The 14530-nt window shown below is 58.2% G+C and overlaps 2 protein-coding genes and 1 long non-coding RNA gene across 5 annotated transcripts; 1 reads left to right on the top strand and 2 right to left on the bottom strand.

Annotated features, from left to right (window-relative positions):
- Window positions 1–782: 782 nt before the first annotated feature.
- PIERCE1 (piercer of microtubule wall 1) lies at window positions 783–7378 on the bottom strand. Of its 3 annotated transcripts, none has more exons than XM_055270422.1 (4): window positions 7234–7378; window positions 6019–6296; window positions 4895–4973; window positions 783–1217 (listed from the first exon to the last, which is right to left on the bottom strand). In XM_055270422.1, the coding sequence occupies exons 2-4, from the start codon at window positions 6159–6161 to the stop codon at window positions 1029–1031; spliced, it is 411 nt and encodes a 136-aa protein (XP_055126397.1). In that variant the 5' UTR covers window positions 6162–6296; window positions 7234–7378; the 3' UTR covers window positions 783–1028. The 3 variants fall into 3 exon arrangements, with proteins under 3 accessions (XP_055126397.1, XP_055126398.1, XP_055126399.1); XM_055270423.1 differs by having other exon boundaries at window positions 6019–6195; window positions 7234–7284; XM_055270424.2 differs by lacking the exon at window positions 7234–7378 and having other exon boundaries at window positions 783–1171; window positions 6019–6738.
- MRPS2 (mitochondrial ribosomal protein S2) lies at window positions 6897–10929 on the top strand. The gene is made up of 4 exons (XM_055270421.2): window positions 6897–7008; window positions 7254–7379; window positions 8096–8225; window positions 9804–10929. The coding sequence occupies exons 1-4, from the start codon at window positions 6897–6899 to the stop codon at window positions 10393–10395; spliced, it is 960 nt and encodes a 319-aa protein (XP_055126396.1). The 3' UTR covers window positions 10396–10929.
- Window positions 9536–12697, bottom strand: LOC129478700 (uncharacterized). The gene is made up of 3 exons (XR_008656451.1): window positions 12094–12697; window positions 10495–10578; window positions 9536–9963 (listed from the first exon to the last, which is right to left on the bottom strand). It is a non-coding gene; the product is annotated as an uncharacterized lncRNA (long non-coding RNA).
- Window positions 12698–14530: the final 1833 nt, after the last annotated feature.

The following is a 14530-nucleotide window of genomic DNA, read 5'->3' as shown; positions in this document are numbered from 1 at the left end:
CGATCTCAGCTCACTGCAAGCTCCGCCTCCCGGGTTCACGCCATTCTCCTGCCTCAGCCTCTCCGAGTAGCTGAGACTACAGGTGCCCGCCACCACACCCGGCTAATTTTTTGTATTTTTAGTAGAGATGGGGTTTCACCATGGTCTCGATCTCCTGACCTCGTGATCCGCCCGCCTCGGCCTCCCAAAGTGCTGGGATTACTGGGATTACAAGCGTGAGCCACCGCGCCCGGCTTTTTTTTTTTTTTTTTTTTTTTTTTTACTTTTTATTGAAATTTTAAAATAAACATAGAGAATGCCCATGTCTGCATCACCCCCTTCCACAATGAAGGGCATTCACCAACCTTGTCTCTGCCCCTGCCCCTGCCCCTGCCCCTTGCTGGAGCATGAAGCACACAAACATGGTGGAGGAGGTTCACCTGCAACCCCATATGCTCCTCGAGGAACCTCACACAGTAACGGCCCCTCCTGCCTGTTCAGCCTCGACTTGGCTGACGAGGCATCTGCTCCTCCTCCTGTCCAGCACCTGGCCCTCGCCCACACCCCAGTGGGGCATCTCATGCCCTCGTGGGAACCCCGCAGTGTTTGTGAGGATCTCAGCCAGGGTGCTGGGTGCTTCAGGATGGGGTATCTGCTCCCTAACTGGTCTTGTGTGTAACATGGCTCCCAAATAAAACACGAGCGGAGTTAGCCACCAGCACTCCTGATGCTCAGGCCAGGACTTGGGCCCCGGGAGCCCACAGCCCCACTCCACCATGACAAATGTCAGACAAGACAGAAGCTCAGGATGTGACAACATTTTTAATGCAAAGTCAACCATTAGCATCTTTCCCGTGTACTTATTAGATGTGAAATAGCAGGACTTCGCAGCCCCGTTTGCATATTTTCCTACTCCACAGACGAATAATATTTTCAGGGAAGGCAGCGCAGTCTGTGCCGTCACAATCGGGTGACTGTGGGTGATGAGGGACCATGATTTTCCAGGAGGCCCTGGGGTCAGAGGACTCCTAGAGGGGGTCTCCAGCCCCTCAATCGCAGATGGATGGCCGGTTGGTGTTGTAACTGGGGTGGAAGTTGAGCCGGTCACAGGAAGTGATGCAGTTATCAGGGCCAGTCACGATGCTTTTCTCCAGGTAAACATTGAGAGTATTGTTCTGGAACATTCCACCCGCTGCAAGTTGTTGGGAAAATTTATTCGAACTTGGATAAAATACTTTCTATAAGAGATAAAGGAACATGGATTAATGACGTATAATACTCTTGAGCAATCCATTGAATATTTTTGACAGAAAAATAAGAATTCATAAGAAAATGCAGAGAAGCCAGAGGGGGTAGGATGGCCTGGCTCACCCCAGACACTGCCCCTTGCACTGCTCTAGGGATAGAAGGATGAGCTGTGGGGCCGCCTGTGTGCCATCTCTACCTCGGGATGTAGCTGTGAGCATCGCCTTGGGGGTCAGGCCTGGAGTCACCCCCAGGTCTGCTTTTCCTCACTGTGCTACTCTGGGAAAGCTGCCAGCCCTCTCTGAACTTCGGTTTTCTCTTCTATGGAATAGAAATGATATCCATGTCAGTGGGTTTCAACCTTAACTGGGGCTGGGCGCGGTGGCTCACGCCTGTAATCCCAGCACTCTGGGAGGCTGAGGCGGGTGGATCGCCTGAGGTCAGGAGTTCGAGACCAGCCTGGCCAACATAGTGAAATGCCGTCTCTACTAAAAATACAAAAATATTAGCTGGGTGTGGTGTTGGGTGCCTGTAATCCCAGCTACTCGGGAGGCTGAGGCAGGAGAATTGCTTGAGCCCGGGAGGCGGAGCTTGCAGTGAGCCGAGATTGCGACATTGCAGTCCTGCCTGGACAACAGGAGCGAAACTCCATCTCAAAAAAAAAAAAAAAAAGGATGATAATGTCAACCTTAACTGGGAATTCGAATCATCTGTAAAGCTTTGACGACACCAGTGCCCATACCCCATCAGCCCTGTGGTCTGGGGAGGGGCTGCCCTATCGAGGTTGAGAAGGGGTGTGCTGAGGCCACTCGTGGGGGCAGGCACCCAGTGGCAGGAGTTATTCTAGCAAGACAGCATCATTAGGTGACTGTGACATTCCTGAAGCGAGTGGTCTGGACCTCTGCCAAATATTTTACCCTATACGGGTGACCTGTCCTTAAAGGATCCTGTGTCACGCACAGCACCTTCATCTCCTTGGCAAGAAACAAGTGCAAAGAGAAAACTTTTCTTTGTTTTTGGGAAGTTTTAGATCTATATAAAAATTGAACAGAAAGTACAGAGAGTTCCTAAATTACCTCCCTCAGCAAACAGTTTCCCCTATCCTTAGCATGTTACACTCATGTGGCACACTTGTTACAGTGGAGCCAGTGTTGATACTTTATTAGTAACTAAAGTCCACATTCTACAGTAGGACAAATGTATCATCACAGGGGTCCACCCGTGCAGTATCATGGAGGGGAGTTCCCTTCAGTGCATTTTTTTTTTTTTTTTTTTGAGATGGAGTTTTTGTTCTAGTCGCCCAAGCCGGCTTGCAATGGTGCCATCTCAGCTCACTGCAGCCTCCGCCTCTGGGTTCAAGCGATTCTCCTGCCTCAGCCTCCCAAGTAGCTGGGATTACAGGCGCCCACCACTATGCCCGGCTAATTTTTGTATTTTTAGTAGAGACGGGGTTTCGCCGTGTTGGCCAGGCTGGTCTCAAACTCCTGACCTCAGGTGATCCGCCCGTCTCGGCCTCCCAAAGTGCTGGGATTACAGGCGTGAGCCACCGCGCCCAGCTTTTCAGTGCACTTTTTAATGCAAAGCATTTATCTTCTGTTCCCACATGGGAGGTAAACAGCTTCTCCGGCATCCACCCTTGGTCACGAAACTGGAAAAGAGACTTCACATGGAGCAGGTGGATAAGAAGGAGGAAAACCTCCTTGGAAACTTGTCAAGAGTACCTCATGCCTCCTATCCCACTGCCTGCTCACATCAGTGACCTGAAGGCTCCCACCATTTATAATAGGAACATTTTTTCATGGCCTTTTATAAAACCTAAAACATCTGGACCCATGTTAGTGAGTGTGCTGCGGTTTTTTTGTTTGTTTTGTTTTGTTTTGTTTGTTTTTTTGTTTGTTTTGATGACAGGGTCTGGCCCTGTCACCCAGGGTATAATGCAACGGCATGATCAAGGCTCACTGCAGCCTCAACCTCCTGGGCTCAAGCAATCCTCCCACCTCAGCCTCCTGAATAGCTGGGCTACAGGTGCATATGCCACCACACCCAGCTAATTATTTTATTTTATTTTTGTAGGGATGGGGTCTCACTACGTTGCCCAGGCTGGTCTTGAACTCCTAGCCTCACGTGATCCTCTCACCTCAGCCTCCCAAAGTGCTGGGATTACAGGCGTGAGCCACCGCACCCAGCTGTGTCTGGTCTTTTTCATAGAAATACCTGATCCCCAGGGAAAACTCAGGGTCGTTTGATTATGGGAGAGTGATTCTCAAATGCTCCAGCATTTTTAGATAAGTAATCTTCTCACAAGAGCTCGGTCACTCACGCAACACAACTAAATAAGCACTCACCAGACCTTTTCAATGCTGAATGCTTTGACAACGAAAATACGCCCACAACATTCTCACCCCAAAATGGCTGGCCCAGTGTCCCAGGTGTGCAGGAGACACCGCACTAGTCCCTCCGTCTATTCACCTGGACCTTCATGGGGTTTGGTGTGGGGAGGTTCTAGGAGGGCCGTCCTGGAGCCTGAGGTCAAGCTCAAAAAGGGTTTGGCTTCCCCAATGGCCCACAGACTCCTGTGCCCACCAATGCAACTTGCCCACCCACAAGCTGTGCCGTCAGCCAGTACTGCCTCTTAAGGTCGCACGTTATCATCTCATAAAGTGTAACTCCAAAAAAGAAGTAGCCCTTCATTTATTTGCCTCAGAACTGAGCACTGTAAGTTGCAGGAGATGGTTGCGTGTGTGTGTGTGACTGCTGTGCGTGTGGTTGTGTGTGTGTGTGTGACTGCTGTGCGTGTGGTTGTGTGTGTGATTGCTGTGCGTGTGGTTGCATGCGTGTGTGTGTGAGTGCTGTGCGTGTGGTTGTGTGTGAGTGCTGTGCGTGTGGTTGTGTGTGTGTGAGTGCTGTGCGTGTGGTTGTGTGTGTGTGTGAGTGCTGTGCGTGTGGTTTGTGTGTGTGAGTGCTGTGCGTGTGGTTGTGTGTGGTTGTGTGTGTGTGAGTGCTGTGCGTGTGGTTGTGTGTGGTTGTGTGTGTGGCTGTGTGTGGTTGTGTGTGTGTGGTTGTGTGTGTGTGAGTGCTGTGCGTGTGGTTGGGTGTGGTTGTGTGTGTGTGGTTGTGTGTGTGAGTGCTGTGCGTGTGGTTGGGTGTGGTTGTGTGTGTGTGGGTGTGGTTGTGTGTGGTTGTGTGTGGTTGTGTGTGTGGTTGTGTGTGTGTGTGCGTGTGGTTGTGTGTGGTTGTGTGTGTGGTTTGTGTGTGTGTGCGTGTGGTTGTGTGTGGTTGTGTGTGTGTGTGGTTGTGTGTGTGTGGTTGTGTGTGTGCGTGTGGTTGTGTGTGTGTGTGGTTGTGTGTGTGTGTGTGGTTGTGTGTGTGTGTGAGTGCTGTGCGTGTGGTTGGGTGTATGGGGGCAGGGTAATGTCAGCAAGTCTGTATCCTCCTCTTTTAAAACACTCCACTCCCAAATTCATTCACTCATTTAGTTCCATCCTACCCTCTCCCAAAACGATTTTGGGAACCTCCCTCCTCCCCATTTGTGATGTTGGAACTTTGGCCTCCTCCCTGAGTGCACCCCTCCCCGTCTCATTGTCGACCTGTTGAGAATCTCAGGTTTTTAGCCTCTTCTTGAGGCTGCCCACCCCCTGCCCCCCCATGCCCGGTCTTGCATTCCACTTACGGGCATCTCGTGCACGGTGGGGGCTCTGCTCCCGTAAGCCTGGTTACTGGTCCTGTACACCGAGACAGCCTTCTGGGTCCTGGTAGATGAGAAACACTCTATTTTCATTCATTTAATCTAATTCTGCACAAGCCACAGCCTTGTATTTGGTTGACGGCACTCCACTGGAAATGCCCCCATGGAAAGAGCAACGTGCGCGGGCTGGTGATGCAGCCTCAAAGGCAGCCTCTGGGAGTACCTGGCTGATGACCGTTCTGAATGGCCCGGCCTCCCCGGCCCCCTCTGCTCGCCACTGTCCCTGCTCTTCCAAGGCAGGCCAAAGCCCTAAAGAACAGGCAGCCAGCAAGTGCTGATCCCCAGTCCTGGCAGGGCCTTGGCACATGCTGCAGTTTCTGGGTAACTTAGCTTGTCAGGAGCAGAGGCTTGGCCTCCAGACCCTGCCACCCAGAGGGTCCCTCTGCCTCTGAGCCCCCACCCTCGCTGAGGCCATGCTTCTACCGGTACCACTGCCCCTACCTGTCAGTAGGACAGGCTACTGAGAGGCTGCAGGTGCACAACATAGCTTTACTTTATACTCCCAGATCTTGGCCAAGTTGTTCTTTCTACATCCCAATCATCTCAATGGGAGAATGAGGATACTAACAGCCCCTGCCCTAGAGGACTGTTGAGGGACCAAATGTTTGAGCACGGCCAGATGCTTGCACCTACCTACAGGAATTGAGTTTCTTACTACTTCTTAGCCTGCGATGCCCTGTGGCAGCTCACAGCTGGCTGAGTCTACAGCAAGACAGTGGAGGTGCTGCTGTACTCACGCCCCGCAGCGGAGTTTCAGGGTAGAGGGGAGAGGAGACTCACCCGACACAAAACAGTGGAGCTGAGACCACAACTGGGCTTTCTCCCCCCACGGCCCTGCCCCCCACTGCCCCTATCCCCACTTCCTTGTATGAGGCTCTAGGGAGCACGTTCGCCGCTCACTGGTGGGCGATGACAGCGCGGGCCCCGGATGACCACTCGATCCTCTTGATTTTTTTAGCTAGGACCTTGGGGGTCTTGCGGGGTGGGTCTCTCACATGCAGGGCTATCAACAGTGGACGCCAGGACCAGGCGCACCCCAGCTTCCTCACCTGTAGCCCCGGAACCACCCCGGGTTGTTGAACCTGCCCGGCAGGTCCGCGCTTACGCGGTAGTAGTCGCTGGTCCTCTCCGGCGGGACCGTGGCCTTGGGCTCCACAGGCTCAGCGCACGCTCTGGGGCTTTCCTCAGCCATTCCGCCTCGAGGAGAAGCAGGACTCGGCGGCGTCCTGTTGCCAAGCGACGGTCAGGTCACGTGACTGGGCAGCGAGCGGAGGGGCCTTAAAGGCGCCGCGCGTGGGCCGGGTTCCTCCGCGGGTGGGTCCGGAACCTGCCGGGCGAGTCCCCAAGGGCCGGGAAGCGAGAGATTCCCTGCTGGGACCGTCGTGTGGGGCAGCCCCAGGCCACCAGCCACCCGCGGGGGGACCGGGCCACCCCAGCATCAGGCCGTGGAAACCCCAGGGCCTGGGACCCCGCCAGCCGGGTGACGGGGTTTAAGCACTGCAGGTCCATTCGACAGGCAACGATTGGACGCTTAGCTTTCCAATGTACTCCAGGGATGCTATGCTCCCCCAGCTCCCCGAGTCTAAATTGAGACCCGAGATCTTGCTGACTTTTTGAAATTCTCCTAAGCCAAATATCGTTTAAATATTAAAAAGTTTTGGAGAGCGAGAGGTTGCGCGAGACGTGGTTCGCAGCTCACGTGGCGGGAGGCGAGGGTCCCCATCGCCCAGCGGGCTCCCCCAGGCTGGCCGGGCCCATTAGCAGGGCGGGGCGAGGACCGTGGCCCCACTCCCAGCCCGAGACTCTCAAGCCCAGGACCCCGGGCCCTGACCCCTCGTCTGCCCCGCCCCCGCAGGGAGGTCCCAGCCGCCTGGGGACGGCACTGTGGCTCCTCCGGGCCTGTAGGCGGCACTGCGACCCCGCGCGGATGGCGGCGGAAGGGGAGGCCGCTCGGCCCGGCCCGGAGGGAGGCCTCGCTCTGCCCCGCGTCCCAGCCATGGCGACATCCCTGGCCGCGCTGCCCCGAATGCTCGGCGCGGGTGAGCGCGCGCTTGCGGGACCCTGGGGAGGAGGATGCGAGGAAGATGCAGAGGGGGCGCGAGGACCCGAGGGAGCGGCGGGGACGCGGAGGGGACCTGGGGCGAGCGCGGAGGGGACTCGGGGAGGGCGCGGGGACGCGGAGGGGACCCGTTGGGGACGTGGAGGGGACCCGTTGGGGATGCGGTGGGGGCGGGCGTGGTGTATCCGGGACGCGGCGCCAGGACCTCTGTCTGCTTCCCCCCAGGTGCCCGGGCCCCGTCGCGCTGGCTGGGCTTCCTCGGGAAGACGACTCCCCGGCCTGCTCGGCCGAGCCGCAGGACGCTTGGAAATGCGACGGCCCCTGTGATCCGCGAGTCTGAGGACGGCACCGGTACCACTGGGCGCCCAGCCGAGTTGGGTGGGAAGGAGGAGAGGCCGGCAGCCGTGGGGGATGCGAACCCTAGAGGGGCCTGGGCGCTGCACGCGGTCGAAACTGCGCGCTCCGCCGGGCTCCTCCCACTCCCGTGCTCGCCGCCGCTCGGTCCTGGCGGGCGTAGTACAGCGGGCTGAGGCCACCGCCTCACCATGGATAGGGTGAGAGGGAGCGGGCGGGCCAGTGGTTAGCACAGGCTTCGCTCCCTAGGAGGTGTCACTGGACCACCGAGGCCCGGAGCCCCGAGCTTGCCCAGGCGGGCCCAAGTGACCTGGGGGCACCGGGCTTGGAGTCTGCCCACCTTGCTGGACTCCTGATGGGGACTTTCTGGCTGGCCACCTGAGACCACAAGGCGGGGAGGTGCCAGAAAGACCTGAGCAACCCGCTGGGCCCCTCTCGTTTTCTCTGTCTTCCAAGTAAGACCAAGGGACGGAGTTGACCAGGTTCGACTAGGCTCACCCAGGAGCAAGGTCGGGATCAGAACCTGGCTCCAGCCCTCTGTTTCCTGAAAAGGTCCCTGTGCTTCCAGGTCTTTCCTGGGGCTGCTGGGCTCCCGGCTCCCCACCGCGGTGTCACAGAAGGCACTTAGGAGCAGGGGTGGGCGGGAACTGCGCTCTGCCTGTCTCTGCTGCCACCGGTAGGAGACGCAGCGTCGCTCCTCCTCCCTGCCGTAGATTTCAACGACAAGATTCTGAATGAGCCCCTCAAGCACTCTGACTTCTTCAATGTCAAGGAACTGTTTTCCGTGAGAAGCCTCTTCGATGCCCGAGTGCATCTGGGACACAAAGCTGGCTGTCGGCACAGGTGGGTAACACCCCCATCTGAGCCCGTGGCAGTTCCCAGGAGAGCTTGGGACCTGGGACCTGCCCTGTTTCTAGAGCCACTTTTGAACTGGCCTATGTCAGTTTTAGGTGATTACAGCCCCATCCTCCTCCACATGGGAATACAGAGCCCCACAGAGAAGCAGCAGTTTATTCCTCAGCTTGGCAGGGATCTTGTGTGCCTTGGCGTGGCACTCACAGCCCTTGATAGGGCAGGCCTGCTGGGGGATGCAGGACTCCACGGGTTCAGAAATGGAAAGGCTGAGGGCAGAACCTGTAAGGTTGGCCCCCCGACCCTGGATCGGGCTGGGTCTTCTGGGCTGTGGGGAGGAGGAATGACTGGTTCTGTATTCTCACATGGTCATTTTGACTGCTGCAGGGAGAGGGGATGGCAGGGGCAGGTGGGAGGCCAGGGAGGAAGTTGTTGTGGGTGTCCAGGGTGAAGGTGGTGGGGCTTAAATCGCAGGAGCAGAAGAGCTGGAGCAGCAGGTGGACGTGAGGCAGTGGGGCAGAGCCAGTGGGCCTTGGGCTGGGGTGGGAAGTGGCTGGGGCCAAAGGGACCAAACACCTGCCCTTTGGGTGGAGCCTGGTACTGGTTACCGAGATGGTGAAAACCAGGGGAGACCTGGGGGACATCACAAGCTTGGTTCCTACCAGGTGTGAACCCTTTGCTGCCCTAGTGGAGAGGTTACACGGTTACCAGGACGGATGGGCCTGGGCCCAGGGAGCCATCAGCATCGGGGGCTGGCAGGTATTTGCAGAGCATTGGAAAAGGAGGTCCAGGGTGGAGCCCTGGGCGCTCCAGGGTTTGGAGTCGATAAAGAGGGACAGCTGGGGGTAGGGGAGATGTGGTTCTCTGTTGATGCTGCTGAGAAGTGAATTCAAGGGTGTGACCTTGGCAAGATGGAGGTCGCCAGTGCCTTGATGGGCAGGGTTGCTTGAGAGGAAGGGACAGAACCCAGTGGGAGTAGACTGGAGGTGAGGATCTGGGAACCGCAAATGTGGATGACTCGCCTGTCATGCCCCGAGAGGCAGGGGTGTCTCCCATGCCCTGCTCTTCTCAGTCCAGGCCAGCAGTGGTCCAGTGCCTTGGATCAGTGTTTCCCACCCAGGCTTGGCCACTCCTGCCCTGATCCCTTAATGCTTTTGGCCCAGAGCACCCCGCTAAGTCCAACCCCGGAGGGGCCTTGTCTGCAAAGCCTCGGGAAGAGGAGAGTGACGGAGGGGGCTGCCCTGTGAGCTGCACGGGGCAGAATGTCCTTTTGGCGTCATGTGGGATGTCCACACATCCACATGGGGTCAGTTCTATTAGGATTCCTTCGGGAAGAGGTAGGGGGTTGGAGGGGTTAAGCCACGAGACGAGGCGTGCAGAGGGGTGGCCTGGATGGGTCTGCACTGCTGTCCATCCACACGGGGAGCGTTGCAAATTGTGCTTCCCAGCCCATATTGCCCCCACAGAGGAGCCTGGGAGTCCCTGGTGGGCATCTGTGTCCCTGCAAGGGGCCAGTGGAGATGGCCCTGTGAACTCTCATCCCCCTCGCCTTGGTGGGGTCTCTGGCAGGTTTATGGAGCCATACATCTTTGGGAGCCGCCTGGACCACGACATCATCGACCTGGAACAGACAGCCACGCACCTCCAGCTGGCCTTGAACTTCACTGCCCATGTGGCCTACCGCAAGGGCATCATCTTGTTTATAAGCCGCAACCGGCAGTTCTCGTACCTGATTGAGAACACGGCCCGTGACTGTGGCGAGTACGCCCACACTCGCTACTTCAAGGGCGGCCTGCTGACCAACGCGCCCCTCCTCTTTGGCCCCACGGTCCGTCTGCCGGACCTCATCATCTTCCTGCACACGCTCAGCAACATCTTTGAGCCCCACGTGGCCGTGAGAGACGCAGCCAAGATGAACATCCCCACAGTGGGCGTCGTGGACACCAACTGCAACCCCTGCCTCATCACCTACCCTGTACCCGGCAACGACGACTCCCCGCCGGCCGTGCACCTCTACTGCAGGCTCTTCCGGACAGTCATCACCCGGGCCAAGGAGAAGCGGCGGCAGGTTGAGGCTCTCTATCGCCTGCAGGGCCAGAAGGAGGCCGGGGGCCAGGGGCCAGCCCACCCTCCTGGGGCTGACATGAGCCGTTCCCTGTGATGTTCACTCTCCCAAAGCAAACCACAGCCAAGCCTGTCTGAGCTGGGGGTCCCCTTCCCCAGCCTTGGGTCAGCTGCATCCTCAGTCCTTGTTACTTACTCAGCTGATGTCACAGTGCAGACGTCTGCGGTTCCACCTCAGAACCAGTGGCTGAGCAGACCAGCGTTGCCGTGTGCACTCGCTCTGTGGGGAACAGAGCACAGAGGGTGAGCGACATGTGCAGAACAGCCCCTTGGCTGCAGTTAGGACCTCAATGGCTGGTGTGGCCGAGCTGCTGGAAGACGCTGCTGTCCCTGTGATCCCAGCAGCCCTCCCTTCACCCTGACCCCTGACCTTTGTCAGGAAGCTGCAGTTTTTTTCTCAATCTAAATGCCTTTCAGGTGGGCCGCTTCCTTGGCTACCTGGTTCCAGGGGGCTGTTTTGTAATGAGATGCTGCGGGCAGGCCACTCAGAGGCTCCCAGCTGGGTTGGTGGGACAGCCAGGCCAGATGACCTGATTCCAGCAAAAATAAAACTCAGATTTGGGCAAAATGAGACTTGGAGTTTGGGGCTCTGCCTCGAGTGGGTTTGCTTTCATCCCTGTGGTGTGGCTTTTCTTCAGGCACGCACTGGGTGGGGCCCCAGTGATGGCGGATGGGATGGGCACTATGTGTGTGAGGGGCATGAATGAGGTCAGCAGAGGTGCCAGCTGCCACTAGAGGGCACCGTCTTCAGCAGTGGAGCTCGTGACAAGCCCACAGCCCGGCCAGCCTCATTCAGCAGAACAGGCTTGGTGTGGACCCAGTTTCAGGAAAGATGGGCACTTGCTGACAGGGACGCTTAACACCCCTCACCTGTGGGGATACAGCCGTGTTCCTGGGACAAGCTGCAGCCTCCTCCCGGCCCCATCCCGAGCTGCATAGGACATAGGCACCCCCATGCACCTGACCACCCAAGGAGCCGTCTCTGGGCAGCAGGGGCCTGTGCAGTCTGGTGCCCCGGGTAGGGTGAGGCCTGCCCTGCAGGAGCAGCACAGGGCAATGGGAGGCCGGAGTCCAGCGCCCTTCCCTGTCCCTTCAGGGTTAGGCTGGTGAGGGGTTCATGGTAGGGGTCCCCAGGGGTGTCACAGGTTTGTGATCTGGGCGGGACAGGGAGCTGAGCTTCAGGTTGGTCTCTGGCCAGCATGGCTTTAATTGGCAAAGCCGAAGTCTGAAGATGCACGTGTATAAAGGCAGGTGAAGTGAGGGCCCCTCCAAGGCTCCCCCTAGAATCCATCTCAGGGTATGCAGGTGAGACAACCTGAGCTGGGTCTCCTGTCCCACCCTGCTGGGGAGGCCAGCTGTGGGGAGCCAGGACCCTGGAGATGAGACAGCAGTACCAAACACTGGGCACTGATTCGGGGGCTTCCAGGAGGTGCCCCTGGAGCTGCGACTGGGCCTTCCCTGGGAGAGGCCTTTGTAGCTTGGGTCCAGGTCAGGCCCTTCCCTGCTAAGCCATTAGGGGGGCGTTGCAGGCAGCTCCAGGGGTTGGACCTCAGGAGACACAGTAGGGCACAAACACACAGGAGGGATGGGGCGGTCTCTTGGGGTCATTAATTTTGAGGCCGGGTGGAGGGGAGCAGCCCAGGCAGTGCTGTGGCTAACCCTGGGAGCCTTGTAAGAATGGTGGGGGGCTGGCAGGCCTGGGCCGGCTCCCTGGGTCCCGACTGGTCCCCCTTACCTTGCGCTGATGGCCTGCCTGGCTCCTGCTGTCCTCCCCCTGGCCCCTGCACCCGGCACAGGCCGGCGAGGACCCGCTGAGGAGCTACGCGTGGGCGCTTGCTGGGCTTCCAGGGCAGGAGGGGCCCTGGCCGAGGGGATGACCCAGTGGATAAGCAGGCACCGGTGACCATGAGGAGCGGGGAGGGACGGGAAGGGTGCAGCGCAGAAGCCGCAGGGGCCACGCTGGGACAGCCAGGGTGGGCCTGAGGGCCCCTTCCGGAAGTGGAAAGAGCCAGCTCCCAGGATTCAGAGGGGCTCTGGGTGAAACAAAGGTTGAGGGCTGAGGGGATGGGGTCTCGCTGACCCCATCCTTGACTCTACCAGGAGGGGCCCTCCAAGTTTTCCACCCTGGAGATGAACCCCAAGAGCCCCCGGAAGAGGCCAAAGGAGATGATGAGAGTGCCTGAGGCTGGGGAACGGCAAGGGGGCTGCCCCAGGAGTGGGGAGAGGGGCCCCCCAGCCCTTTCCTCCCACGGTCACAATGCCTGCAGGCCCCATTAGAGGTGGCCGTCTCTGGACTATGGCAAGGCTGTGCCCGGACCAGCTGGTGTCCCAGATGGTGGGGAAGACCAGAGGCAGCCACCAGGGGATGGGCCGGGCAGAGCTGGCTCAAGGCAGGGTGGGGTGGGGAGGGCCAAGGAGCCTTTCCAGCCCTGCTGAGGCTGGGCCACTCCCACCCCTGAGGCCCGGAAGATCCCCATTTGCCTGGAGGAGCTCAGGGCAGCCCCGAGGTCAGCACAGGCCAGGCTTCCACTCTGATCCCCCGCACCCCTCCCTGGGTGTGTGGGGGGAGGGGACAAGACGGGAGAGCCTGCCCTGGGCAAGAGCAGGGTGTTGAGGCAGGAGCTTAGGGGCCCATGAGGATCGAGACCAGCTGGGCCAGCTGATGCCCTCTGCTGATGTGAGCCCCAGCCCTTGAGACGGATCTCATGTCATCCTGGCTGGAGGTCTGCACAGACACGGCTCTGTGCCCGATCCGGGGAGCGGAAGGTCAGGTGGGCAGAAGTGACAAGGGCTGGGCCGGGCTCTGATGTTCCTAGGTCACTGTCTCTGCAGAGCTCCACGCAGGAGACTGGCCAAGGGGGCGACCCCCACTCTCTCCCCAGGTGAGGGACAGGGGCTCCTCGACACCAACAAGGGCCAGCGCTGGCTGGGGGTGCAAGTGTGCAGGGGAGGTCTCCACAGTCAGGGCCCCTGGATGGCTGGGAAGGCCTCCTGCCCAGATGCCACCAGGTGGCTCCCAGGGTCCTCCCAGGGTTCTGCCTCTCCAGCGGCCCCCAGTCCCAATCTCAGCACCCTAGGCCTCCTCCCACCCTCACCCCACCACCATCCGGCCCCAGCTTGGCCAGGTGCAAAGTGACTTTTCATATTCCCATAGGAATAGCCCAGAAATTCTTCCTGGACTTCTCCAATTCACATGATGGCGATGAGCGACTGTGTTTTGTTCCTGTTCATATGTTTGGGCCGTCCTCCCTTTGGCTCACCCCAGAGTGAAAATGAGTCAGCCCTGTTCCTGGATGAGACCTGCAGGGTGGGAGTCCCCATACAAGCTCCACAGAGAAGCTAGAGCGTCACCTGGGGGCAGAGCAGCGACCATTCCTCATTCCTGCTTTCCTGGGTACGTGTGGAAGGTTTGCCCCCACTCCACAGACGCTGGACCTGCTGTTCCACAGGCGAGCATGTCCCGCTCCACCGCGCAGGGGTTCCTCGCTCCCACACCCACTGACTGTGGGTCTTGGCAATGCCACTTCCCCCCTCTGAGCCTCGGTTGGTTTGTGTGAGAACTGGGAGCTAAGAGGACCTTGTGAGGCTGCTGTCAAGCCTGGGTGGGATGGGCTGTGGAAAGCGCTCTGCTCACGCCTGGCCCTGGGGAATGGGCTGCCCGGGCTGTGGTGTTCTTATTTATGATTTTCCTCTCCCCTCCATGGGGAAGCTGTCTGCCCTAGGCCTCACTTGTATGTGCAAAGCAGTTTTCCCACCTGTAGAGAATGTTCCAGGTTCCATGTGGGAGGTTCCCATCCTAGGTATAGCAGAGCAGGACCCTCTGGGGAGGGCTGAAGAGCCCAAGGGCCACTCAGATATCTGGGAAGGAGCTGGTTGGGGCTCATTCAATCAACAAACATGAAGCTGCCCTCCCAGACCTCCCTGAACCCACAGCAGTGTGTATGCACCGATTAAACAGTGTGGAAATAAGGAACAGAATGTGGAGAGGCACAGAGGCAAATGTTCAGGATGCCTTTTGATCTATTGAAGGTGTTTAAAGCCATGATTTTCTTGAAAGATTTCCATGATTAAGCACAAGGAAAATCTTACAGATGAGGACACTCGTGTCCAGAAGGTGGAGACACTTGCTCTGGTCACAGCCAGTGTGGAACCTTGGCAGAGTTTGGGTCTCT

The sequence above is a fragment of the Symphalangus syndactylus genome, chromosome 3 (assembly GCF_028878055.3).
Source record: "Symphalangus syndactylus isolate Jambi chromosome 3, NHGRI_mSymSyn1-v2.1_pri, whole genome shotgun sequence".
Classification (NCBI taxonomy): domain Eukaryota; kingdom Metazoa; phylum Chordata; class Mammalia; order Primates; family Hylobatidae; genus Symphalangus; species Symphalangus syndactylus.
Note: the sequence above shows the minus strand (reverse complement) of the source record. Positions and strands in the feature narration are given on the sequence as shown.

Excerpts from the sequence above, each read along its gene's own strand:
- PIERCE1 (XM_055270422.1), bottom strand. The coding sequence starts at position 6,161 with ATGGCTGAGGAAAGCCCCAGAGCGTGCGCTGAGCCTGTGGAGCCCAAG. Across the intron at positions 4,974-6,018 it reads GGGTGGTTCCGGGGCTACAG|GACCCAGAAGGCTGTCTCGG; the intron begins GTGAGGAAGCTG and ends CTCATCTACCAG. Across the intron at positions 1,218-4,894 it reads CCACCGTGCACGAGATGCCC|AAAGTATTTTATCCAAGTTC; the intron begins GTAAGTGGAATG and ends TATCTCTTATAG.
- MRPS2 (XM_055270421.2), top strand. The coding sequence starts at position 6,897 with ATGGCGGCGGAAGGGGAGGCCGCTCGGCCCGGCCCGGAGGGAGGCCTC. Across the intron at positions 7,380-8,095 it reads CGAGTCTGAGGACGGCACCG|ATTTCAACGACAAGATTCTG; the intron begins GTACCACTGGGC and ends TCCCTGCCGTAG. Across the intron at positions 8,226-9,803 it reads AAAGCTGGCTGTCGGCACAG|GTTTATGGAGCCATACATCT; the intron begins GTGGGTAACACC and ends GGTCTCTGGCAG.